The 23,749-nt window shown below is 47.2% G+C and overlaps 3 protein-coding genes and 1 non-coding gene across 19 annotated transcripts in view; 3 read left to right on the top strand and 1 right to left on the bottom strand.

Moving 5' to 3' along the window:
- The window catches only part of TOGARAM1 (TOG array regulator of axonemal microtubules 1), a 44,556-nt gene extending 42,728 nt beyond the window's left edge, over positions 1-1,828 (top strand). For all 3 annotated transcript variants that reach the window (XM_087746935.1, XM_087746934.1, XM_087746932.1), the window contains one exon: positions 1,314-1,828. In XM_087746935.1, the coding sequence (XP_087603061.1) occupies positions 1,314-1,567 (254 nt within the window). In that variant the 3' untranslated portion in view covers positions 1,568-1,828. The remainder of the gene's footprint in view (positions 1-1,313) is intronic.
- On the top strand, positions 1,711-18,644 carry PRPF39 (pre-mRNA processing factor 39). 14 transcript variants are annotated; one of them, XR_015702141.1, is made up of 15 exons: positions 2,317-2,440; positions 5,442-5,805; positions 6,078-6,203; positions 6,844-6,962; positions 7,743-7,910; positions 8,685-8,850; positions 9,502-9,609; positions 11,776-11,940; positions 12,258-12,384; positions 12,478-12,746; positions 13,355-13,539; positions 14,654-14,728; positions 15,341-15,461; positions 16,886-17,350; positions 17,473-18,270. XR_015702141.1 is itself a non-coding variant. In XM_087746938.1 (14 exons), exons 2-14 carry the CDS (start codon positions 5,476-5,478, stop codon positions 16,988-16,990), a joined length of 2,064 nt encoding a protein of 687 aa, XP_087603064.1. In that variant the 5' UTR covers positions 1,711-1,827; positions 5,442-5,475; the 3' UTR covers positions 16,991-18,270. The 14 variants fall into 14 exon arrangements, 12 of the variants coding, with proteins under 12 accessions (XP_087603064.1, XP_087603067.1, XP_087603066.1 ...); XM_087746938.1 differs by lacking the exon at positions 2,317-2,440 and adding an exon at positions 1,711-1,827 and having other exon boundaries at positions 16,886-18,270; XR_015702142.1 differs by having other exon boundaries at positions 15,341-15,561; positions 15,650-18,270.
- On the top strand, positions 12,848-12,933 carry LOC148056950 (small nucleolar RNA SNORD127). Its single transcript, XR_015702415.1, has one exon. It is a non-coding gene; the product is annotated as a small nucleolar RNA SNORD127 (small nucleolar RNA).
- Positions 18,645-18,747: 103 nt separating the features above from the next.
- FKBP3 (FKBP prolyl isomerase 3) lies at positions 18,748-23,685 on the bottom strand. Its single transcript, XM_087746957.1, has 7 exons — positions 23,539-23,685; positions 23,370-23,471; positions 23,178-23,285; positions 22,673-22,808; positions 21,603-21,670; positions 19,885-19,982; positions 18,748-18,991 (listed from the first exon to the last, which is right to left on the bottom strand). The coding sequence occupies exons 1-7, from the start codon at positions 23,647-23,649 to the stop codon at positions 18,937-18,939; spliced, it is 678 nt and encodes a 225-aa protein (XP_087603083.1). The 5' UTR covers positions 23,650-23,685; the 3' UTR covers positions 18,748-18,936.
- Positions 23,686-23,749: the final 64 nt, after the last annotated feature.

The following is a 23,749-nucleotide window of genomic DNA, read 5'->3' as shown; positions in this document are numbered from 1 at the left end:
TGTACTGTACCGAGAGCCGGGTCCCCGCGCGCCTGCTCCTGCGTGGGGCAGGGGCGCGGCTGCCTGCGGAGCGGAGGCTTGCCTGCTTCCCTTGCTTCCAGTCACCTTCCCTCTCACGGTACTCGCTCCCGCATACCCTTGCCAGGAAGAAACGAAAGGAATGAGTGACTTTCTGAGGTTTCCCAGCACAGAAAATAAACTGTCCTCTAGGGCTGACTCCTACTAACTCCTGAATTTTACTTCTCTTACCTTTTTACTTTCTGCGGTTGGTCTTGTTCTCATTTTAAGGCTCTCACTAATACAGGTTGGTGTTCAGTCGTAAAGGAGACAAGCTGGCAAGCTGAGCTGCAGTCACCACAAAGATGGCAGACCTCGTAATGCTCTTCCTAAACTGGTGTCAGAAGTTCAAAGACAAATTTGGTTAAAAATTGAAGACAAATTTTAATTACAATGTACCTACATATTTTGGTATCGAGGGTTATTACTCACAGAAGCGCAGAATTTTCCTTTGATGTGTTCAGTGAACAAGGGATGTCTTTATGGGAAATACGCTTGAACCAAACAGGCGTTATTTGGCTTACTTTCAGAGTGGTTCTGTGTGTAGCAGCTATGAAATTGAACTAAATAACATAATGGACAGTCTGTTCTTGAAATATTCCTAAATTTACGCTTTCTGAATGTGTTAGTCACCAACCTTTAAACAGTTCATCTCTTGCTGGGATTTTCTTGAGTAGTTTGTATTATATATCAGAAGAGGCCATTCTAGCAAAAAGGCAAACATTTGCAAATTAAATACTTAATTCATGATGTAATTGTCTAAGTAGGGAAAATGCTTCATCTTATATGTATTTATAGTATAAGGCTACTTTGTTCCTTAAATACCTACTGTGTATTTCTGAGATAGAAGGAAAATCATAAAATATCAAATGTTACACAGTGCGCTGTGAGAAATAAAGGCCCTTATGATAATCCTAACTAAAAAAAAAAAAAAATCAAAAACCCCTTTGTTACTTTTACTTGTTTTAATTTAATGGAAAATTGTAATTATCAGCGGTACCAGTGCTGCTGTGTAAACTCCTGAGAGAGGATAAAGGGGGTCTTTGTAGGGAAAGCTGGTATCTTTTACTGGAGTGCTGATGCTGTTGCAACAACAGACAAGCTCTTGTGCATAGCAAGCATTCCTGCGTTAGTTGCTTTGAGAAGATGATTCGACATTAAGTGCTTTTAAACACCTCTCAAAGCAGGGGATCACTTCTGAATTGTATTTAAAAACAGTCTTCAAGCGCTGCTGATGACCAGTTGTCTTCTTGCAGATCTCGTTACGGAGTTATACCCACGGAAGCCTTACGTTGTGGAGCAAAAAGTTCTAGCTGTCCTTTGGCACCTCCTGGGAAATATGACGAACAGCGGCTCTTTGCCTGGAGCCGGAGGAAACATCCGGACAGCCACAGCGAAATTATCGAAAGCACTTTTTGCACAGATGGGTCAAAGCCTGTTAACTCACGCCGCCTCTCAGCCACCGCACATCAAGAAGAGCTTAGAAGAATTTCTGGAGATAGCAACTTAAAATAACCGTCTCTGCGCGTGCGTGGAACTGAATCAGCCGACTGACTGGGACAGCGGGACAGCCGTTTACACGGGGGCGCGCGGGGCCCTGCCGCTGGTGCCGGTTGCTGCGGCGGGAGAGCCGGCACGGCGCTGGGGACGGCCCGGAGACGGAGGGGAAGCTCCTGCTCCTCCGTGCTTTCCTTCAGCAGACACAGCACAGCGCCCTGTCGGTAGCAGCAGATGCCAGATTGCTAATGAATAAATACACTGATCGCATAGGCATGTTTTGACTCGTTTTAACACTAAGCTTCACATTGATAAGTGGAAGAAAATCCTGGAGAGAATTTTACAGTACGGCAGGGTTTTGTGTGGTATTTGTGAAAAATACGTATTTTTTTTAACCCGCGTACAGAGCTGCGCAGCGTTAGCTTGCTGCGGCTGCTGTGTCGGTGCTGTGAGGGCCGCTCATCTGCGCGGGAACGCACAGCCCCTGCGGCGAGGCGCGCCCGCCCGCGCTGAGGGAAACGAACCCGGGCGCTTCCCCGGGCGGCGCCCGTAAAGCGGCGGCGGCGGCCGTTGTCCGCCCCGCCCCGCCGCGTCCCCCCCGCTGCCGGTGCTGTAGGCGCCTCGCACGGAGCCTGAGGCGAACGAACCGAGCGCTGCCCCCGGGCTGCGGCCGCCGCCTCCTCCCCTGAGGGGGGACGGCGGGAGCCGCCGGCGCCCGGGCGGGCGGGGGAGCGGCGCGGGCGCGGGAGCGGCGCGGGCGCATGCGCGGCGGGGGCGGGGCGCAGGCGCGGGGCTCTGCGCGCAGGCGCGCTCCGCTCTCTCTCAGGGCCGGCGGCGGCAGCGGTGGCGGGAGCGCGGCGGGCGGGCGGTCACCGGCCCGCGGCAGGTACCGGGGCGGGCGGGCCGCGGGGTGTGGGCCTTCGGCGGGGAGGGGACGGCTGGGGACCCGCGATCGGTCCCGGGGGTGCGCGCCTCGATCGGGAGAGGACCAGGCCCGGCGCGGCCTGGCCCGGCCTGGTGTGGCCTGGCGTGGCCCGGCCCGGCGGGAGGCTGAGGCGGTCGCGGGAGTCGGCCGGGGCTGGCTGCACCGCCCGCAGCCACCGGTGGGGCCTGGGAAGGCGCCGGGGTCGGGCCGGCGGCCACGCGGGCGGAGCGGCAGCGGCTGCGGCGGCGGCTGAGGGAAGGACGCGCCGTGGCGGGGCTCCCCGCTGCCCCCTGCAGCCTCCCCTGCCGGCACCCGGGAAACCGGCCTGCCCGCGGCTTGCACTCGCGGGAGCACGTTTTATCTTTATTTCACGTGCTGTGAAGCCGCTCGGTCTGCGGACAAGTAGCAGGCGGGCGCAGAGGAGGGGCGGCCAGCACCGCCCGCGCAGCCCGGCCCCGGGAAGTTTCAAGCAGCTGCTTATCGGGGCCGTGAGGCGCGGGTAGAGCAGGGCAGGGCTCGGATGGGGCTTGAAATGCCTCGGTGCCGCCCCTTCCCGTGTTTTCCTACATGTTTTCCACTAGTTCATTCATATTTATAAACGCCAGTATTATGTGCAACAAACGTTTAATTGAAACAGGCTAAATAATACATGTTGACATAAATTATTTAAAACTAGTGCACGTAGTTATCTGATACATTTATTTAGTTATTCAGCCTGAGTGATGTAAAAAGTCCTGGAACTAAGTTTCCCTGTTACGTGGTTGTCTGCGCTGGGTGTGCGTCAGCTCCGTGCCTGCTGCCTTCGTCGCTCCGTGGATGGAGGGGTGTTCCTGCGGTCCCGGGCAGGGCTGGTGGTGTCGGCCGTACGGCAAGGGTTCGGGGTGTACCCTGCTTCCCTGGGGGCGTTCTGGAACGCCTTCCGTGGGAAGCGAACTCAAACAGACTGTTTGAAACTGGGCGTGCAGAGGTGATGCAGTGCCGCTTCTCCCTCTTTCTTTTTTTCCCTCCCTGTAATCTGAAGACGGCTAGATTTGGAGGAGTTGGGTTTTAAGCTGGAATACATCTTCTGAATCAGTTAGAGATGGGAAAATAGCTGTCAAATATCAAAATAAGTTTAAGTCATAAATTATTGCATGTTTAAAAACAATTGCATTAACTTTCTAAAATTTTAGAGCTGTAAACATCCTTTAAACTATTTCTTTCAAATGTTGGGGCTGCAGTTTGCATAACACACTCCTCTTATGCCTTGATTTTATAATCTTTACGGAGGTAAGCTCTGAGTGGTAGCAGCTGTTTTTAATGATGCAGATCTCTTCTGTATGTTGTATTGGTAAAGGCACAGTGATACTGCTTTGATATTTAATTTCTTAGGTTAGAAATTATGTTTATTCTCAAAATCAAAATTGAAGCACATCTCCAACACTCACTCAAGAAGCCAGCTTTCGATGCAGGCTTTCTAGCGTGGCCCAGGATGTGGAGAAGAGCTGGTCGTTAATGAAATAAACTGCTCATCTTACACAAGCGTCCTCTCTTCCTGTAGAGCAGAAGCAGTGGAGTGCTCTGTGTAGTCACATTGAGTTTGTATGACTTTTAAATGGAATCAATTGTTCATTTTTATGAACAGATACCACATAACGTTACAAAATCATGAACTGTTTACCTTAAAGGAAAGAAATTGCATTTCTATGATTGCCAGATGATGTATATAATGGAGAACAGAAATAATTACTTTTAAAAAACAGTGACTTGGCTTGGTGAACTCCTAGGATAACAGGAACTGTTATCTCATGTGTTGAAGCTGCTGAAGATAAGGTATAGATGTTTTTCCTTTCTGTCAAGAATTTTTTTCCTGCTATACTATTGATGGCTTATTGATGTATTTGTTGAAGTGAAAGCGAGCGGTTTGTTTGTTGCCTTTTCAGGCTTTCAGTGGGAAAGAATTCTGGAGATACAGAGAGGGGTGGGGATTTTTTTTTTTTTTAAATGCAAAACTTATTTGCTGCCACCTCCTCTGAGGAGAACCGAAGGGAAATAGGAGTGGCAGTTGCTACAGTGCATTTGAGGATGATGTTCTTATGCTGTTCTTCATCCAAAATACATTCACAGCCAAGAGCTATTGCGTTCTACATGGGTATTGTATTACCTAGGATCCGCTAGTCATTAGGACCTAGCGTGAAGGTGGAGAAGGTTCAGCTGTGCCTTACGCCCAGGCTCGGGGCCATGGAGGCCGAGCTGAGCTGTGGCCGAGAGCTGTTCGGCAGAGCAGCACCCAGCCAAGGGAGGCTGGACCGGTGTAGGCGGAGGAGGGTAGGGCTGGGCAGCAGTGTCTGGCGGGAAGATCAGGATGAGGAGTGGGAGGAAGATGGAGTCTGTCCTGAGGGGCAGGAGGAACCCCTGACACAGGAGTTGTGTGTGGGAGAGAGTGACTGCATCTAAGGGGCTGGCCTAAACATTTTTTGTGGTCGTCTGATGCTGGTTAGTTTGTGCAGACATCGTTAATGTGGACTGAGTCTAGTGCTGATAGTAATTCTTTTCTTTGCAAAGGTATTGCTTAAGCCAGTTCAGCTAAGCGTTGAGGGTACATTTTAATGTATATTTATTTTGCAAAGAAGTTACTGATTTGTACTAAGTAGGAGAATTGAATAAATTTCAATGTAATTTTTTATTCGGAATAAAATTCTGCCAGACTCAATGCAGGAAAACTGTATTGTGTGGAAAAATCACAATGATTTGTATGTGCAGATGTTAAAATGTGTGACTGCTATTAACATGTTCTTTTTAATTGTGAATTGGGCTCAAGACTGAAGCAGATCTAATTGATGAAGGTTTGTGGTGAAATACTTGCATGCCTGAAGCAATGCTTGCATGCCTGAAGCACTTGGGAGGCTCTTGGCTGATAATTCACAATCAAGTTCTACTTGAATCTTCACTGCATGAATACCGAATCTTTTTGTTTCCACAGGATCTAGTACTAGGAAGCAACAGTAACCTCAGCTATGGAGAACGCAGATAATACAGAGGAGGAGAAGCCAACTGTGAGCAATGACAGCACAGACAATGGCGCTGAAACAGCAACAGAAGAACAGCATATGGACTTCAGTACAGAAATTATGAGCGTAACTGAGATGGAACAATCACCTGACAGTTCCCCTGACTTGAATGAAGAGAACACGCAGGAGAGTGAAATTCCAAATATTGAAAGTTTACAGACAACAGATATTGATGCTTCCTTCCCTCCAGATTTTGACAAGTTCTGGAAAGTAGTAGAGGACAATCCCCAGGATTTCACAGGATGGGTATATCTACTACAGTATGTAGAGCAGGAGGTTAGTACGTGCCCCCTTTTTCCTTAGCTTTCCAGAAATAAACAAAGAAAGCCAAAACAAGGCGTGGCTATTCCAGTGACAAATCTAGAACTGTACATCAGGCTTTCGTAGATACTGTTTTAAGACAGTTGCCCTTGCCAGTGTCATCAGCAGAGATCACAAAGCAAAACCAGTCATTTTTAAGGCAATGTTAAAACAATGGTCATTTTAAAAATAACATGAAGGCTTTTTTAAGGAAAGGATTCATTGCTTTTATTGTGTATTTCTTGCAGAACCACTTGCCAGCTGCCAGGAAAGCATTTGACAGGTTTTTCACGCATTATCCATATTGCTATGGATATTGGAAAAAGTATGCAGACCTTGAAAAGCGACATGACAACGTCAAACAGTCTGATGAGGTATGTAGGTAGCTGGGCGCAGCTATTGCTATCGGTCCTGTTAGCCAAATAATGACTAACCTACTGCAAGTCATTTGGCTGCCAGTACCTGCCATGTATGGTCAGGTTTGTAGGGATTTTGTTTGCACTTGTCACGTCTGTGGCATTTGTAGCTAATGTTTTTTCTCTTTGTTGGCAGGTGCGTTAAACCTCTACAGTTTGTCAAGCTTTGCAGTGCAAGCCTCTGTATTACACTGCAGCTTAACAAGTAGGGCAGGGCTTTTCTGTCACTTACATTTATTACTCATTTTCAAAACAATATAGTTGGTTTGCTGGTCACAATTGCTACATCTTATTGCATTTTTGGTCAGACGCTGTCAATGATGCTCTAATGGGTCTGTGCCCTATGGTCTGTACCCCAAAGCCTGCCCACACAACCTGGTCAGAATGCAGGGACCGCTGCGCTTTGAAGATCAAGACTCTGCACGTGGAGATCAGAACATTGCCATGTTCTATCCAACCTCCACCCAAATGGTAATGGTAGATTATTTAAACAAAATTCCAGTAATTAGTATTTCTAAGGTTCACCGGATAACACAGTGTTGCCTCTCTATTAGGACGCCATTACGTATTTGAAGTACAGTTCACGTTCTCTTCATAGGTTTATCGCAGAGGGCTTCAGGCAATTCCTCTTAGTGTTGATCTTTGGATACATTATATAAACTTCTTAAAGGAGACCTTGGACCCCGCTGATCCTGAAACTAACAGTACTATTCGAGGGTAAGTTGAAGGCAGACTAAGCGATACGAGAAGCCTATACGCACGGTTCCATAGCAGTGTAATCGGGTTAACACGTTTCAGCTAAGGGGCAAGCTAATAACGCCCTGCAGTTACTTTAAGGACTTTTAAGAGATGATGGAGCCAAATTCCATAAGAAGGGGTAGACAATACAATGTGGTACAAGGGTCAAAAGCTGTGACTTGAGAGCTTCAGACTAGCTGTTAGGAAGTACTTGGTGCAGCCCTGGAACAGGCTCCCCATAGAGTTTTTGCAGTTTAATTCCTTGGAGGTTTTCAGGGTATGGCTAGAATGTGTCTGACCTCATCTGTTGCTGGCAGTGGTTCTGGTTTGAATAAGAGGTTGGACTAAAGTTTGACCCAAAACCTTAACTGAGCTTTAACTGAAGCAGCTTCTAGCTGCATGATTGATGTATAGCTTTTGTGTGTTAAACTGCTGAAGTAATGGTTTTAGAATTTTTACGAGATACAAGTGGTAAAGGTTTTCTATTTTCTTAATATCTTGCGTTCCTGCAAGTGGCTTTTTCTGTTGCCTTTATGTGTTCTGTTGTGGTAGTGCTCGAGGAAAAAAGCGTTTGAACTTTCTGAAATTCTAGAGATCTTGCCACAGATACCTAGAAAATACTTTGAAGAATTTAAATATTAAGTGTGGTTGCCAGTAAATGAGGACACTCACAATCTTTAAATAAATAAGAGCCAGAACTTTTCTTCCTTGTTCTGTCACCATATCCAGAAACAACTGTAAAATCATTTCATTTTTCAGAGCCTATGAACATGCAGTCCTAGCTGCTGGGACAGATTTCCGTTCGGACAGGCTATGGGAAATGTACATAAACTGGGAAAACGAACAGGGGAACCTGAGGGAAGTTACGTCCATATATGACCGCATCCTTGGAATTCCAACACAACTCTACAGTCACCATTTCCAGAGGTAAAGAGAAAACAAAGATTTAGTTAATGCTATGAGTTTCTTAAGCACCGCTAACCTACTTGTGTAAATGTGAAAATGTTCACTCAGAACAAGAGCTTGAGATAGTTACTGAGTTCTATATGCTTATTTATGTACTCGTGCAGTTTGACTGATTGTACTGATACGCATTTTAGGAATTTGGTTTTAGGTAAATTCACAATTTCTGCTCTGGAATAAAGGAAGGCCTTGGAATTGTGAGGAAGAAGAGAGGATGTCTTTGAAAAATCAGAATGAGCAGTTTTGAACTTTTAATTCCTCACGCAGTGCTCGCGTGTGGTGAAACACTGATTTAATTGACTGAAGAGAAATATTTGGTTAAGTTTTAGATAGTAGAATTCTGCATTAATACGGAGAGGTTAAGAGGGAACCAGAAGCCTTAGTTAAATTATGCACCAGTCTTCCCCGTAAGATCTACCGATCTTTTGGTTTTGGAAATAAAGTATTTTCCTCTAAAACTGATCTTGTCCTGCGCCATCAATTTTATGTGGCGAGTGGTCTGTCTTCGCCACTGAAGTTCATCACCCTTTCATTTCTCTTCAGAATGCGAAGCTTTTGAAGTCTGATCGATAGTAGAAGTTGTGTTTTGTCTGTATGTTGTCAGAAGTTGCATTCTCAGTGTTGCTCTAGATTGATAAAGTAATGCAGAACCCCACTAGGATTTATTATTGTGCTCTGGTTATGCAGAGTATTGCAACATAACACATCAAATTTGTGTTGACTTGTTTCTATTCTTAGGTTTAAAGAACATATACAGAACAACTTGCCTCGAGACCTTCTGACTACTGAGCAGTTTGTTCAGCTGCGCAGAGAACTGGCGTCTGTGAACGGCCATAGCGGGGAGGACGCGCAACCCGGAGACGACCTGCCCTCTGGTACCGAAGATATAACCGACCCTGCCAAGGTACGGACGCAGAGGGTGTTCGTTGGCATTTCTTGCCTTGCTCTGTGGCTGAGAGACGAGTTTATTTGCAGGCAGTTTAGTGTGTCTGTAGCTGAGGTGTTCCCATAGTTCTCTTGCATATCATTGCTCTGTGGCTCATGCGATAACTGCCTTTGTCTACTGGACATACCTTTCCAGTGTTTTCATAGGTATTAAAGAAATGGAGTTAAAAAATTAAAGAAGTGATGTACAAAACTTGAGGAATTCATTATTCCAGTTAACAGGTTAGGAGCTGTGGTCTAAGCAAGCTCTTCATCAGCAATAGCCTGTGCAGGTTCCTAGCCTTCAGAGGCATACGAAAACTTGGAGCCATCCAGAGGAATTGCTGACTGTGAAAATGTGCACATGCTGAAACCAAGTTTGGCTTGGATCCAAATTCGGCTTTAATCTCAATCGTCTTTAACATAAGAGCAAAACTTCAGACAGAAAACCAATTCCGTTGGGTTGCACTAAGGGCCAGGGCAGCATCCCATCCCTTCCCCTGGCCGCTCAGGGTGACGTTTAATGCACCTGTGATACTTCTAATTTGCGCATGTTACTGTCATCATAACATGCATTTACAAAGGTGATGTGGTGTCTACCTGTGTTACATTTTTAAAAATTATGTTTTAGCTGGTCACAGAGATAGAAAACATGAGGCACAGAATCATTGAGATTCATCAAGAAATGTTTAACCACAATGAACATGAAGTCAGTAAGAGGTGGACGTTTGAAGAAGCGGTAAGTTTGGCTTTTCTATGTAAGGCAGCATGCGAAGAGTTTGGAGCATAAGACTGGGAGCTAGGATTTTTAAGTAACAGTTAGGCCTTACAATTCAAACTGTTGTGGGGCTTTGAACAAAGATCAAGTTTCACTTCTCTGCCATTTTTCGTGTGAAAAGGTGACTGGTCAGGTCAATTCTGTCATCTGACGATTTCAAAATCTTTAAGCAGTATTTGGAGAGGGGCAAGATGGTGTATTGTTTATGAAGCAGTCTTTAAATACGCATGAAATGCTATGTAAGTTAGTACTGCCTTATGCATGTGGGGCATTGCAAAATAATAAGGGAATGAAGGTAATTCTAATTGAAAAGGAAAGCCTATCCTAAAAGGAGAATGAAATTTGTATGTTTTTGTATTTTAACATTACAGTCTTAAACCTGAAATCAGTTAACTTTTGTTTTCCAAAAGCAGCCATCATAACATGCAGCTCCTATGTACAATGTATTTAAAGTAATTAAACTAATCATTTGATCACTGCAAATATAGAACTCATTCTGTGTGCAATTGTTTGGTTACTTTTGAAAAAACAACCTGAATTTTTAATTTTCAGTCTTTCATTTTTTTTTTTTCTTCCTGGCAAATACCTTACTGCATAACATGGTTCTTGTTTTAAATTTACTTTCATTTTTAAAAAGTACATTGTATTAAACAGTTGGGACAGGTTTTCAGAGACTCCTTACTGGGTTACGTGATGTCAGAACTGTTATGGTATCGCGCTTTGTTGGACTAGGCCAGGTACCTTGTAAGCCAAAGGAACTCGAAAGTAGTACAGAGCCAGTCCCAGCGCCGTGGAGTAGAACGGAGCCCAGCTCCGGGGTTACCTGTCCTGTCGTACAGCAGCCTGGAGTGCTGATACCAGGCCTGCAGGGCGCAGGGTCCCTTTTGCACCAGGTGCCTGTCGTAGAAGGAAGGGGAGCGTACAAAGCGCGTCCCTCGAGTAGGGGAGCCTCAAATATGCTGATGTATTGTGGAAAACGGTTATGTGAGTACAGGTATTCTTGGCTCAGGAGACCTTAAGCTACGAATTATTGAAACTTGGGAGAATGCTAAAACTGTGAACATGGTGCAGAAAATGTGTAAGAAACAAGGTGTCCTCTCTTGCTCCTAGCCAGAATCAATGCTTTTTCTGCCAAGAGAGTATATCTGCTCTGTAGACACCAACGTGTTGGATGTATGAGGAGTTTGAAAGTTAAACATGTCTTTATGACGGGCAGAAATGAGGTAGATAGGCAACATGTCATGGAAGTGAAGGAGACCGCTTAGACCTGTTTTACTGCTACTTCAGCAGGAACAACGTACCTGTGAATTTGTCAAAATGGAAAAAGAGTATTGGGTTCAGTGAGGAGCATGAAGGGGGTGATTGGCTTTAGATTTCAGGTGGCCTTGAAGAATTGAATGCTACTCCTTAATTATTGTAAGTTCTTTATCCATTTGTATGTATTTGTATCCGAGATGGAATTGCAGTAAGGAGAGAAATAATCGGGTGAAATTAAAGATGAAGGAGAGAAAAAGCACAGGATCTCTGGAAGGATGCTTTACTACGTTTAGTTCAAACCAATGTTTAAATTTTCTGTGCTGCACTCTGTCCTACCCAGCTCCTTGTAGTCATCAATAAAAATGCAATCTTGCTAGCTCTTGGAATGATCGGCCTAATGTAAATGTTTAATACTAAGTTCAGTTCAATGCTCTGTCTTTCCTTGTCATGCTTCTCAACCAAACTTTGAATTTAATTTGTAGGATATGCGCTAGTACAGCAGTAAGTACTTTACTTGTATGTCTGTGGACAATATTAATTCTTGTTTATAATGTCATTGTTACGTGGCGACCGCGGGTTTGCAAGGGAGTACCTGCATTGAGTTCTTTCTCAGCTTCTGTAAACACTTGCACTGAAAAAGCTTTCTAGAAAAACAAGTTACTGGCCTAGAATGTAATTGTCAGCAAAATCTCTTGATCAGTACTTGGGTAACCCCAGCAGACTTATTTGAATAGATAATGACGCATCATTCTGAAGCCCTGTTTATTTAAATGGCATTACTTGAATGGTGTGAGGCTGTTTGTTTGGGTTTTTTAAGCAACTTGGTGCTATGCTTATTAGTCGTAAGTTGCCGTACTGTGACTCTTGCAGATAAAGAGGCCTTACTTTCATGTAAAACCTCTGGAGAAAATTCAGCTGAAAAACTGGAAAGAGTACTTAGAATTTGAGATAGAAAATGGCACTCATGAACGAGTTGTGGTCCTCTTTGAAAGATGTGTTATTTCATGTGCCCTCTATGAGGACTTCTGGATTAAGGTAAGGGAAGTGGTTTACCACCTAGCTGCTCCCGATTGCATACATTGATCTAGTGACTAACCTTTTGTACTCTTGTGGAATGTTGTTCATATATAACTATATCTGTTGCATTAGGAGATGGTCTGCTTGCAACCAGATTTGACTGCTGCATATGCCAACTTCGTTGCCTCTCTACGTCCTTCCTTACAGAAACTAGTCTAGTGGTTCAATAAAGGTGCTGAATGGGTTTAAACAAAAGAATTTTATCGTTCTGTCATGTTTTTAAAGACAAATACAAGCTTTAAATTTTTGAATCTCTGCTCTGTTTTCAACTATAGTATGCCAAATACATGGAGAATCATAGTATTGAAGGAGTGAGGCATGTCTACAGCAGGGCTTGCACAATACATCTTCCTAAGAAACCAATGGTTCACATGCTGTGGGCTGCCTTTGAGGAGCAGCAGGGTAAGAGCAACGTTGGTTTTTGCTGGGAGGGATTCTGGTGTTGAGAGGCTGTTGGATGTCTCATATCTTAAAGCATCTTCACCGGTGTTTTAGGCAACATCGACGAAGCAAGAAGAATCTTGAAGACATTTGAAGAGTGCATTCTAGGGCTAGCAATGATTCGCTTACGAAGAGTAAGCTTAGAACGCAGACATGGAAACATGGAAGAAGCTGAACACCTGCTTGAAGATGCTGTTAGGAACGCCAAATCAATTAGCGAATCGTCGTTCTATGCCATCAAATTAGCTCGACACCTCTTCAAAGTACAGAAAAATCTTCCAAAGGCAAGAAAAGTGCTGTCAGAAGCCATAGAAATTGACAAAGTATGTGTTCCCTCTTTGCTCTATTTAAAAAACAAACAAACAAACAAATGACCCTGGTATTTTTCCTCTCTTTCTGAACCTTTTTTTTTTTTTTTAAAACACGGCAACAATGATGACAGGAATTGTAACTGCACGTAGTGTTTCATTACTAAATGGAGACACCAGTCCCTCTAAACTGATGTTGCCGTATTTGCAGCTTGCAGAGCTGGAAGTTTGCAAATTTTTTTCTTCAGAAGCACAGTGTGTTTCATGCCTTCATTTTTCCTTTTTAGAATCTTAAATATTATAGGTGTGTTCACATCTCAACGTGAACAAGATTGATCGTGTGTAGATCGTTTTGTATAACCACAGAAATCTTTAGCACTCCAAATACTATTAGCTTCCTATTAGCAAAGCGTGACATCTGGTTTTGTAGTGTTAGATCACTTCTAGTTGTGAAACAAACCGGGTCAAAGATGACCACTGTAAAAAGAAAATCTTTTTATTGACTATTCTAGCATGTATTTATGATGTAAATGTTCTGGTATGCATCCCGTAGACGCACGTTCAACGTTAAAAAAACCTCACATGACCTCAGATGTACAACTTTTACTACATCTTTTGAACAGGAGAATACGAAACTGTATCTCAACTTACTTGAAATGGAGTACAGTGGCGATCTCAAGCAAAACGAAGAAAACATCTTGAGCTGTTTTGATAAAGCTGTCAATGGCGCATTGGCTATAAAAATGAGGATTACGTTTTCTCAGCGAAAAGTGGAGTTTCTTGAAGATTTCGGTTCTGATGTAAACAAGTAAGATGTAACCTGTGCAGTGGCCAAATCGGGGTCACCCAAAAAGCGCTTGTAAGAGCAGTGGGGAAGGGGTAGGGTTAGTGGCATCCATTAAATTGTTTCTTTTGTGCCATCTGCTCTTTGTTGGGGGATAGCTGCTTTTCTAAACCAAATACCTCTTTTTAAATAGGAATATCTTTTCAGAAAATGATCCCTTTTTTTATGAAGTACCTTTATTTACATTTTGCAGTGAAATAACTTGGAAGGACTAACCGTGAGTTAGTTTTTCTGCTTTCTGTGTTTTTTAACAATAGCTGTCCTTAATTTCTGCTGACTCTGACCATTATAACTGGCGTGGCAGCCATGCATTGCAAGTTTGGGATCCTAGATAGACCAAGCAAAATGAAGTTTTCAGTTCCCAGATAATACCAGCGCACAGAATAAGCACAAGAAAAGGTTTTCACAAAGAGCAACATTGACAGAGGAAGCGGTTTTCATGTGATACCTTGTAAAGTGTGGTATGCAGCAGGTGAAATGATATTTAGCTATTTGTGGGAATTTCAGCTAGGAAATGGACGTATTACTCTTTCACTCAGCAGTATATGGTTATACGTGATATATAAATCATATGACTCTCTTGTGCTGCATTAAATATACCTATGCTTCCCGCGTTGTTTGGGAGAAGGCTGTAAGGTGCTACTTTGGAATTGTTATAATTTTGTATAATGCCCATTTCCAGTATGTAAAGAAATGTTGATTCCTAAACATCAGTGCCGCTATGGACGGCATCAGCACGCAGCTGAGGGAGTGCAGTCGCTGGAAGAAGCAGCTGTATCACAAATAAGCTTTAGAAAACTTCTTTATAAAGAAACTTTATAGAAGAACTGCATGAAATGTGATCGAAGTTGAGCTCACAGAAAATTTTTCACTATGCATTGTGGAACCCCCCTTCAAATTAAATTTTTTGGCTTTCCCATCTTCATGGTGGGTCACTGATAAAAACTTGATTATGATTGAGTTTGTTGTGGAATGTTTTTGTGTTTTTACAGTTTAAAGTAGACATTTTAAAGTGGTTGCTCCCATATTTAAAACGTTTAATGGTGAGCAAAGCTTTATTTCTTTTTGTCTCCCTCAGGCTTTTGGATGCCTATGACGAACATCAAGCACTTCTGAAGGAGCAGGACTCTTTAAAAAGGAGAGCAGAGAACGGGTAGGAAGTCTGTTCGCCGGGGGTATGAACTAGCCTGATAGGTGATGCACCGTGGGGTAGCTGGAGCACGTACTGCGCTGAACTACAGCTGATGCAAAGCACTCTGGAAACGCTTTAAAAATAGTTCACAGAACAGTCTTGGAGACTTTTTTTTTTTCCTTTGATCTATGAATATATACACCTCTGTGTTTTCAGCTTTAAACCTACTGCTTGCAAGAACAAAATCACTGTTTTTTTTAATCACTTAAAGTATATACTAAATAGGGCTATACGGTTGGCTAAAATATTTGGAAACAGATTTACTGGAAAATAACTTTTTGAATTACGTATCGCAGAAAAATTAAACAGTACTGGTAAAAATAACTCAGTCTCTAAGCAGAAACATGCTTTTGCTGTCTCAGTTTGAGCACCAGAACAATTTAAAAACCAGACGATTGTTCTGAAGCACAATATACTACTGTCTTTCTCTAAACCAAATTCTGTTAGCCTGTTTGGACAGGGCACCAAGTTTGAAAATACTACTTACCCTTGTCCGTTATAACATTTCTCACATGAAGACACGCTCAGAATTTGATCTGAGATACCATTTACCAGCAAATATTCACTTCACAGATCAGAGGAGCCGGATGAAAAGAAAATGCTCACAGATGACCCCACTTTGGCATCAGCACAGATGATGGATGGAGACATGCAAGTCAATCAGGCAGCGTATAACTACAACGCCTGGTACCAGGTAGGCGTGTGCTTCGGTTCCCTCCTTTGACGTGCGCATTCTGAATCCGTGCATGATGCGGATTTCCCAGTGACGTTTCTCTGTGGCCCAGTGTCAGCTGGTGAGGAAAGTTTGGAATAAAAATTTAGCTTTTGTTTTTGTTGATCCCTTTTTGGGCTGCTGTGCAAGTGTAGAATATTTCTCTCTAGTGTGGAGCAAGGCGAGCAGTTCGGTGGCTAGCTCTTCACGTGAAGGGAAGCGTGACGGCAGTTGAGGACGCTGCTGGCTAAGGGGGATAGCTCCGTGCCGTGCTGAAGCGTTTTGCCCAGGAGTCGCCTCGGGATGCCAACGCGCTGTGGGGTTTGATAGTTACCTTCTCTGACCAGGAGTTCCTGTGATGTCTCGGTCTGGGTTCTACTGCGCTGGTGCCTAGCGCGTGCCAAATCGGCCTGTTCCGTAGCTTGTCTTTTGGGGCTGCTCTTGCCGGGCATTTTGGCTTGTCCCCCATAGGGCTTAAAGAGTGAATCAGTAATACCGGACCTTGGTTTCCTCTTCTTGCCTGTGGCAGCAGCAGCCTCCAGCGTTTCCTCAGCTGCTTTCTAGACTGAGAGTCCGTTTTGTGTTCTGACTTGTCCCAGGGGCAGGCTGTACCGTCACAGCTTCAGCACCTGCCTTCCTGCGGGAGATGAACACTGGTAAGGGTGGGTGCTGCTGGTGCCCCTCAGCGGGGATGAGAGCTGGGTAACGCAGGCTTGGAATGCTCATTCTTCCGAGCCGTGAGTCGCAGGGGGTCCAACTGAAACTTCTGCGGAGGCAGTTTGATGGGAGCTGTTGTTCAGACTGCAGGGAGGCTGCCAAGCCAGCGAGAACAGCGCTCGCAGATGGGGGACAGGCGGGCCGCTCTGTAACTGTGGTTCAGGGTTGCCCGCATCAAGGTCAAGTGTCCTTTCCAAGGTCAGGTGGTGAAAGGTGTCTCTCCAGCGTGGGGAGACTCTGCTCAGCGCTAGGCCAGGAAAAACGCCCCAGGTTTTCAGACAGAGCCGTGGGAATAGCGGACTTGGAGTGCTGGTGGAGATCTCGGTCTGCGCTTGACTCGGTAACTCCAGCGCTGCCTGCCTTCTGTGCGTTTCACAGTCCACTTGGGAACGGCAGACAGAAACACTGAGGAGTGGAGGCGTTGTTCGTGCTCGCCCGAGGACGTTGCGCCGCCGAGTGCCTGCCCAGGCTCAGCTGGGGGAGCTGGGGTACGGCTGGCTGCAGCGAGGCCGCGGGAGCCGTCTCGGTGACGGCCTCTGATGGCTTCAGAGGCACCCGCGTTGGGGCACTTGAGGCGCCCGCCCTGGCGCTCCCGTCCTGTGGGTGTGCTGCAGCAGCGGGCAGGGAGCTAGAACGGACGACTTGTGCTTCCGTTACCTTCTGCTCCCTCCCTTTTTCCTCCCGCTTAGGAGAGTCTGTCAAAAGGGAGGTGGCAGGAGCCACAGAGCAGGGACCAAAGCGGGGATCTGAGGAGCCAGAGTGAACCTCTGCCCTGCCCTGTGTTGGAAGACTGACCGTGTGCGTGTTTATTACGTGACTGAAACCATTATGGGCGACAGTACAGCCTCTGCGCTGACCCTCCGTACAAATCTGACCCGGGGCTTCCCACTGAACCGCACTTCAGGCTTACCTCCCTGACAAGGCTGACTTCCAGCTGGAAGTTTCACCTCCAGGACAAAGCCGAGCTTTAAGGTGGTTCTGAGTTCAGGGCCTTGCGCTGCGGAGGAGCGCCCTGCCTCGCTCCACCCCGCGTGGCAGGCGGCGGCACGGGCTGCAGGCGAAGCCTGGCTGAGAGCTACCGCGACCCCAGCCTCCTGTGCGACGCGGGCACGTCGGCGCCGGCACAGCCACGCTGGCCGCTCCGTGCAAAACTGGTAAAAGTACAGAAGGGCAAACTTGCCTGCGCCGTTCCGGAGCCATCGGTAGCTTGTAGCCGGGCACCTTCCTGGAGCACGGGCCGGCTGACTTACGTTATCGTGTTCTTTTTTTCCCCTAGTACAATTACCAGAACGCATGGAATTACGGACAGTATTATCATCCGACTTGATCCGAAGAGTGAGTGAAGTTCACTGTGCTGCAGTTTCAACAAAGATGGAATAAAAAAAAAATATATTTTTCTAAGTTAGGGATGTGAAAGAACTGTTGTAATACCTGCTTTTTGGTCTTTTGCATGTGAAATGAGCTGATGTTCACAGGGTATGTGTGAAGATTCGTGTGCCGGTAACTGATAAATGGCATCTCTGTACAATTCTAGTTTACCATAAATGCATTTTTTTTTTTTTTTAATTCCCTGCACTAATTTATGGAGATATCTGAAGATTTTTTTTTCAGTCTCATAATGATTCCATAGACTTACCCAGTACAGCTGTAGGGGTTGGTTTGGTGGTTGTTTTCCCAGCTGGGCAGCAGGGCCGCTGCGGGGAGCAGCCGGAGCCGGGCTGCCCTGCCCTGCCCCGCCCCGCTCTCCAGCCGCAGCCTTGCGACCTGCTCTGGCGCGAGATCTCTCCCGTGCCCCGGCCTGCAAACCCAGACCGCTCTGTCCACGGCGCTGCGACTGAAGCTCCGCAGATTACGACGGCAGGCTTTGCACGCTGCGACGTCTGTTTTCTATTCTATGTGGGGGTCAAAAATTAAAATGCAGTGCAAAATGATGTTGCATTCTTTTCTGAAAAGCACAAACTGTGTTTGGGATGATTTTTGTATTTAGAGTTTTTCATGTACACAGTGTGAGCAAACTTTTTTCATTTTGATCAAAGTGATCATTCCCATTTTTGTAATAAAAGCAAGGAATTCAGTAGTCCTCTGAGCTTTCTTGGATTGCCTCGTTCAAGCCAGGAGCGAGAACGCCAGTCTCAGCTCAACCCCTCTTTGTTCAAACTACTCCTGTGGCTACGGGAACGCCTCGGGAATGCTTGTGGCACGTACGGCTCTTGGCTAGAAGGGGGGGACATGTCTAGAAAACACCTTTAAAGGAAAATTTAGTGTGTAGAACATAAATTTTTTTCCTCTTCCCCTCTTCTAACGTTTTAGGTTAACTGAGGTTGCGGGGTGAGCACTGCTGTGAAACTCAGCAGCTAGGCAGAAGATACAGCTGAAGACCAGAGCTAGGTATCAAAGTACACGCTTGGCAGCAACAGCTGGCTCAGCACAGCAAGGGGTAAGGAGGACAGCCTGCTGCGCCTGTCACGGGCGCTGGAGATCTCTGCGATTCTCCCCCAGAGCAAGAGAAAGAAGTTTTAAGGTGATGATATACACAAAAAAGTGAAGTCACTTGCATGTATAAACTAGGTTTCTTTAGTGGTATGTTACTGTACAGCAGTTGTGGGGCAGGGAAAACAAACTTGATTTCAATACAAGGCCACAGTTGTAACTATATCCTGAAGTTACAAGAGCAAAACTGCAGTTGTCAGAAGCTTTCTTGATCAGAAACGATTCCCAGCAGCGAAGGAAACTCTTCCGGTCATTCGATATCCACCAGTTCCACTTCAAAGAAAAGTTTTGCGTTTGGTGGAATCCTGTTAGCACAAGTTAAGGAAGCTTTAACATGGAACAACCCCCCCCCAGTTACCGGTCAGTGGTGGTGAGCGGTCACCACCTGTTGCCCTCTTTCTCCTGCGGCAGTTTCACATTTCACTGACCCGCTCTCCCATCTCGGATTCCCCACGGCACCGCAGCTGCTGCCCAACACGAGTCCTCAGGAGACGTTCAGTACCGGCTCGGCGGATGCGCCCGTATTAAGACAAACTTCTCCTAATTCCCCTTCCTCTGAAGATCAGCAGCTGAGTCCTACCTGAACGGCTGCAGCGGCGTCTCCGTTTTTGGGACGGAGGCACTGGTCTGCCTCCGGGGGGAGGTCAGACTGCCCTCCGGTACTGCAGGGGGAAGGATTTCTAGACAGCCCTTCAAAATTACCGTGACATAGGATTCGAGCAAGAGAACAACCACTGCCCTTCCTCTGGAAGGTAAAAAAAGAAACGTGCCTGCACAGACCGCTGCACGATCGCCCGCTCCATCCCTCGTTTCAGCTGTATCCCAGAGGCAGCTCTCCCAGCCAAGATGCACCCGCTCTCTGCAGCGGCAGCAGGTACCTCTCCTCCCCACCGGCCTCCTTAGTGTCCCTATCCGTGCTGCCGGAACAAGCATGTGGAAGCAGCCAGAGTAAAAAAGCAGGCAGCAAACAGCAGCAAGTTCTCCTCTGCAGTACTCCCTACGGGAGATTTCCTTCTAAACAAACGGGCAATTGCACCCGCCCATTAAGTTCACTGGGGTTTTTTATATTTCTTAACATTCTCAGCCTGCTACGAGTAACAAGCGAATGCTCCCCCCCATTATATCCCTGCCCATAAAGCGCTCTCTTCCACCACGCATTTCCAAGGTACTTAATGAGGAACCGATTGTGGAAGGATACTTGGCGTCGGGCTGCCCTTTCTTGCCGTATGCCCACTCGGGTTCAATTTCCAGTTGAGCCTTCTCTCCTTTACTCATTGTTAAGAGAGCTTCATCCCACTGGAGGGGGGCGGGGGGAATAAAATCAACAAACCAAAAGTAAATAAACAAAGCAAACTCAAACAAACACCACAAGAACACCGCAGTCCTACAGAGCTTCAGAAAAAGTGCATTTAGGATGCTTTCCCAGTTTGCTCCTATGAGTACCTGCGCACTACCACGTCACCCTCCCGCACGCTCGCCCCAGGGCCTGCGCCGCGCGGCAGCTTCACGTTCTTGTTACGGGTGGCAGCGCCCCCCCGGCTGACGCTCCCTGCTCCCACAGCCGCCCGTGCCGTGCTTCGCAGTTCAGATCCGCGCTTTTACGCTGTGACGACATTGGTGAGCCAACGAAGCGACATCCTCGTTCCAGTGTAAGCATCCACAGCCTCGGCATGCGTTTCACAGCAGGCCACCGCGTGTGGCACCAGGGGGCTCGTCTCTCTCCGCCTCCCGTTCCCCTCCCGTTCTGCAGCGTCAGTGGATCAGCGCCTGTTCAGGGCTGATGCTTCAAGACTAATTTTATTTTGGTGCTTGCCCCGCTTCAAGACTCGCTTGTGCTGCCCTAAGCTGGCGTTCAGCGCAGCACCATATCAGCATTTCACAATGAACAGCTGCAGCTCCTGCCCGGTAACTGCTTCAGGAAGGCATCTGGCACCCACGCAAACACAGGAGCGCTGCACCAAGAGACTGAAGAAAAGCCCCAGCTGCTTCTGCAGTGCTGGCCGCAAGCCCAGGGGCATTTTCCCCTTCCCAGTTCCAATCCAGTCACCCATAAAGGCCGCCTTCCTGCACGGCAGCAGCATGGAAGATTATGCTGGGTTGGGTTGGGTTCGTTTTTCAGTCAGGTAAGCATAAGGTCCTTCGTGCACTCCTACCTTGTGCAGACAGCCACCAGTTTCACCATTGGCTCAGCAGCAGCGAGACAGAGTTAAGCACCTCATAGCTACGCTACGGTTTGCTCTGCAGAGAAGCTGGGATCCCCCAGACACACCCGGTTCTTGCACCGTCTGTGGCTGCAAGACGTGAGCACGCAGACGGGCGTGCGGAACACTCGATTCTTCTACCCAGGGCTTTCAGTCCGCCTGGCTGCTGCCCCCCCCAGCTGCCACCCCCGCAGCACTCGCTGCCGGACAGGGCAGAGGCGTCACCGCCTCGAAACCGCAGCTCGTTTCAGTGCAGGGTGGCAACTGGAGTGTGGAGTTTCAGCACCCCGCTCAGAGTTAACGGGTGAACTGAACTACGCGTGAAGAGGCGCCGAGGCAAATGCCAAGAAGATGCTGAGGCAAAACAACCTTCTGGCAGGCTAAAGCACACCGAATGCGCGCAGGGAGCGATGGAGCCCTGGGAACCTTGTCTGTCGTGCAGAGCACCAGACGCGCAGGAGGCTGTGCCTCTCCCGGGGAACACGCAGTCGTTGTACTGTTTCCACACACTGCTTAACAAGAGGAATGACACTGCAGGTGGATGAACACATCCGTAAAGAATAACTATTGCATCCTGCCAATGTAAACACTTTCAACTTGCCTCTTGTTCACCTCCACAACAAGAACAGCAGCTCAAAATTTGTACCCCAGTCATAAATCTTGCAGAATTAAAACTGGTTTTGGATTCTGAGGGAGTTGTTAATGGTTTACTTACACCTCTGATTACTTTTCCTACGCCAACTTTGAAACTTAAAGGTTTGGCTGCTTTTTTCTTCTTTGAACCTGAAAAACAGTTTTATGTTCATTTGCTTTAACATCACACCAGCACACACCATACTTCTGTCTAAAATTACTATTACAATCATGCTTTACATGAATATCTGTTCTTATAATATTTAGTCCACTGCCAGATTTTAATGGGAAAATTTAGTGCTGTGCACTAAAAACATTATTAAATGTTCACATTGCACCAAGAGCTAAAGTTGACGAGCATCTTTCAGATGCTGATCCAGTGAACCTCAAAGACTCATTTCTGAATTACTGAAGTTGACGGTACAAGTCATAAACACGTTAGTGAAGGAAAATGAGTCAATAGGGAACGTACAACATCATAAGTACGATAAATCACAGACAGTATTCCAGTGGCAGCCCTGCTGCTCCTCTCAGTGCTGGGCATCACTGCTGGAAAAACATTTCTAGTGTTTCAGAATTCCATACACCTAAATCCTCTGATTAAGAAACTGCCACAAAAATAAACACCAGTGTACTCTCTGCAGTGGATATGGTACACCAGACTACTTGAAACCACTCGCGTTCCAGTGCCTCCACGTGTGAGGGTTTATTACAGAAGCGCACCAAGGCAGTCTATTTAGAGAAGCCAGCTCCCCTGTTGGTGCTCGAGTTCCACAGATAAGGGAAGCTCCCCGAGCAGGAGCTGTCTTTCCTCCGAAGTAGTTTCAGTGCTGATTAAATCCCCGCATTTCACATTATTTATGGCCTGGAGAATGCCAAACGTGAGGTCTGGCAAGATGCAGCAGTGTCACTTGACACCAGCCAGTCCTAAAATACTGCCCTGCATTCCCTCATGGAAAATCGGGCTCCAGGAGCAGACTGCAGGGACACCCCCGGTCAGCTCAACAACGCGATGGCAAGAGCGGTTTGTCAGGACTCCCGCCACGCACACCTTCCAGAAGCAAACGCTTGCCCAAGGCTCCGTAACGATTCCAGCTGATTTCCTCTACCTGCATTTGCAACGACAGCCGAACAGTACGTGTGTGACCTTACTTGTTTGAATGTTGGTATCGAAGACTGTTCCATCCTGCAGTTTTCCTGTATACCAGCAATGAACAGTGTCTCCTTTCTTCGGAAAGTTGGTTTTATCACCCTTCTTTAAAATTGATTTTGTATACTTTGGTGGCCCCTAAGTTTATAAAAACAGAGTTATGACTGCTGCATTAACTAGTCTCAGACCAACTACATTCGAGACTGAACAAGTACTTAGTTCAAGGCACCGAATGAACACATGCAGTGTTAGTGAATGGCACATTTTACAGCGTTCATGCGTTACTGCAGTGCTGTAATATTGGGGGAAAATGTAGCAGCACAGGCGCAGTTTCCAGCAAAGACAGGCTTTGGGAGAGACGCACAGGGCCCATCACTAATTCAAGTTACAGAAGCTGCGTAAGGTTAAGACACAAACACCACACTCCCTGCTGCAACCAGCTTTTGAAGCCCTGGTTAACTCGGCTGCCCGCACGATCGCCCGAACCACGCGAGGTGCCGCACTGACCTCCTCCGCAGCCTCCTCGGGCTTGGCCGCTTTCCCCTTGGCCTCCTCTGCCTTAGCGGGCTTCGCCTTCTCCACCGCCTTCTCCGCGCCCTCCGTGCCCTTAAACCGCTGAGGGGAGAAGGGGGCGGCAGCCGTCAGCCACCGCCCGGCCCGGCCCCCCGAGCCCCCGGCCCCGCCGCCCCGGCCCCGCACCTGCGTGTGGAAGAGCTGCGTGTAGGCCGCGATGAGCTGCTCCTTATTCGCCGTCTTGGCCACGTTCTTCACCTGCCCCAGCAGCTTGTGCTCGGCCAGGAACTGCAAGACACGCCGGTGAGCGGCGGAGAGACCCGCACCCCCCCCCCCCCCATCATCCCGGCCTTACCGCCTGGGCTGCGTGCTCCTGAAGGAACTTGATGATATCCTTCTTGGGCAGCGCCTCGCTCCGCAGCTCCTCAGCGCTCCAGGGCTGCGCCGGACCCGCCGTCGCCGCCATTTTCCCTCCCTCCCGCCCGCCTCCGCCGCCGCCGCCGCCTCCTCCTCCTCCCGCACCGCCCAGCCTTCCCGTCGTCCCCGCGGGAGCCGCCGCAGCGGAC

Source organism: Nipponia nippon, unplaced genomic scaffold, assembly GCF_047370975.1.
Source record: "Nipponia nippon isolate SJK-2023a ecotype South Korea unplaced genomic scaffold, ASM4737097v1 scaffold_11, whole genome shotgun sequence".
Taxonomy (NCBI): domain Eukaryota; kingdom Metazoa; phylum Chordata; class Aves; order Pelecaniformes; family Threskiornithidae; genus Nipponia; species Nipponia nippon.
The sequence above is the reverse complement of the archived record's forward strand: the minus strand, read 5'-3'. Positions and strand labels throughout refer to the sequence as shown.

Bases quoted from the DNA above. Each gene is read 5' to 3' on its own strand.
- FKBP3 (XM_087746957.1), bottom strand. From the start codon at position 23,649: ATGGCGGCGACGGCGGGTCCGGCGCAGCCCTGGAGCGCTGAGGAGCTG. The intron at 22,809-23,177 runs GTCAGTGCGGCA...TTATAAACTTAG, and splicing joins CCGAGGAGGCTGCGGAGGAG to GGGCCACCAAAGTATACAAA. The intron at 18,992-19,884 runs GTATCCTTCCAC...TTGTGCTAACAG, and splicing joins AAAGGGCAGCCCGACGCCAA to GATTCCACCAAACGCAAAAC.
- PRPF39 (XM_087746938.1), top strand. From the start codon at position 5,476: ATGGAGAACGCAGATAATACAGAGGAGGAGAAGCCAACTGTGAGCAAT. The intron at 9,610-11,775 runs GTAAGTTTGGCT...TGACTCTTGCAG, and splicing joins GGTGGACGTTTGAAGAAGCG to ATAAAGAGGCCTTACTTTCA. The intron at 15,462-16,885 runs GTAGGCGTGTGC...CCTCCCGCTTAG, and splicing joins ACTACAACGCCTGGTACCAG to GAGAGTCTGTCAAAAGGGAG.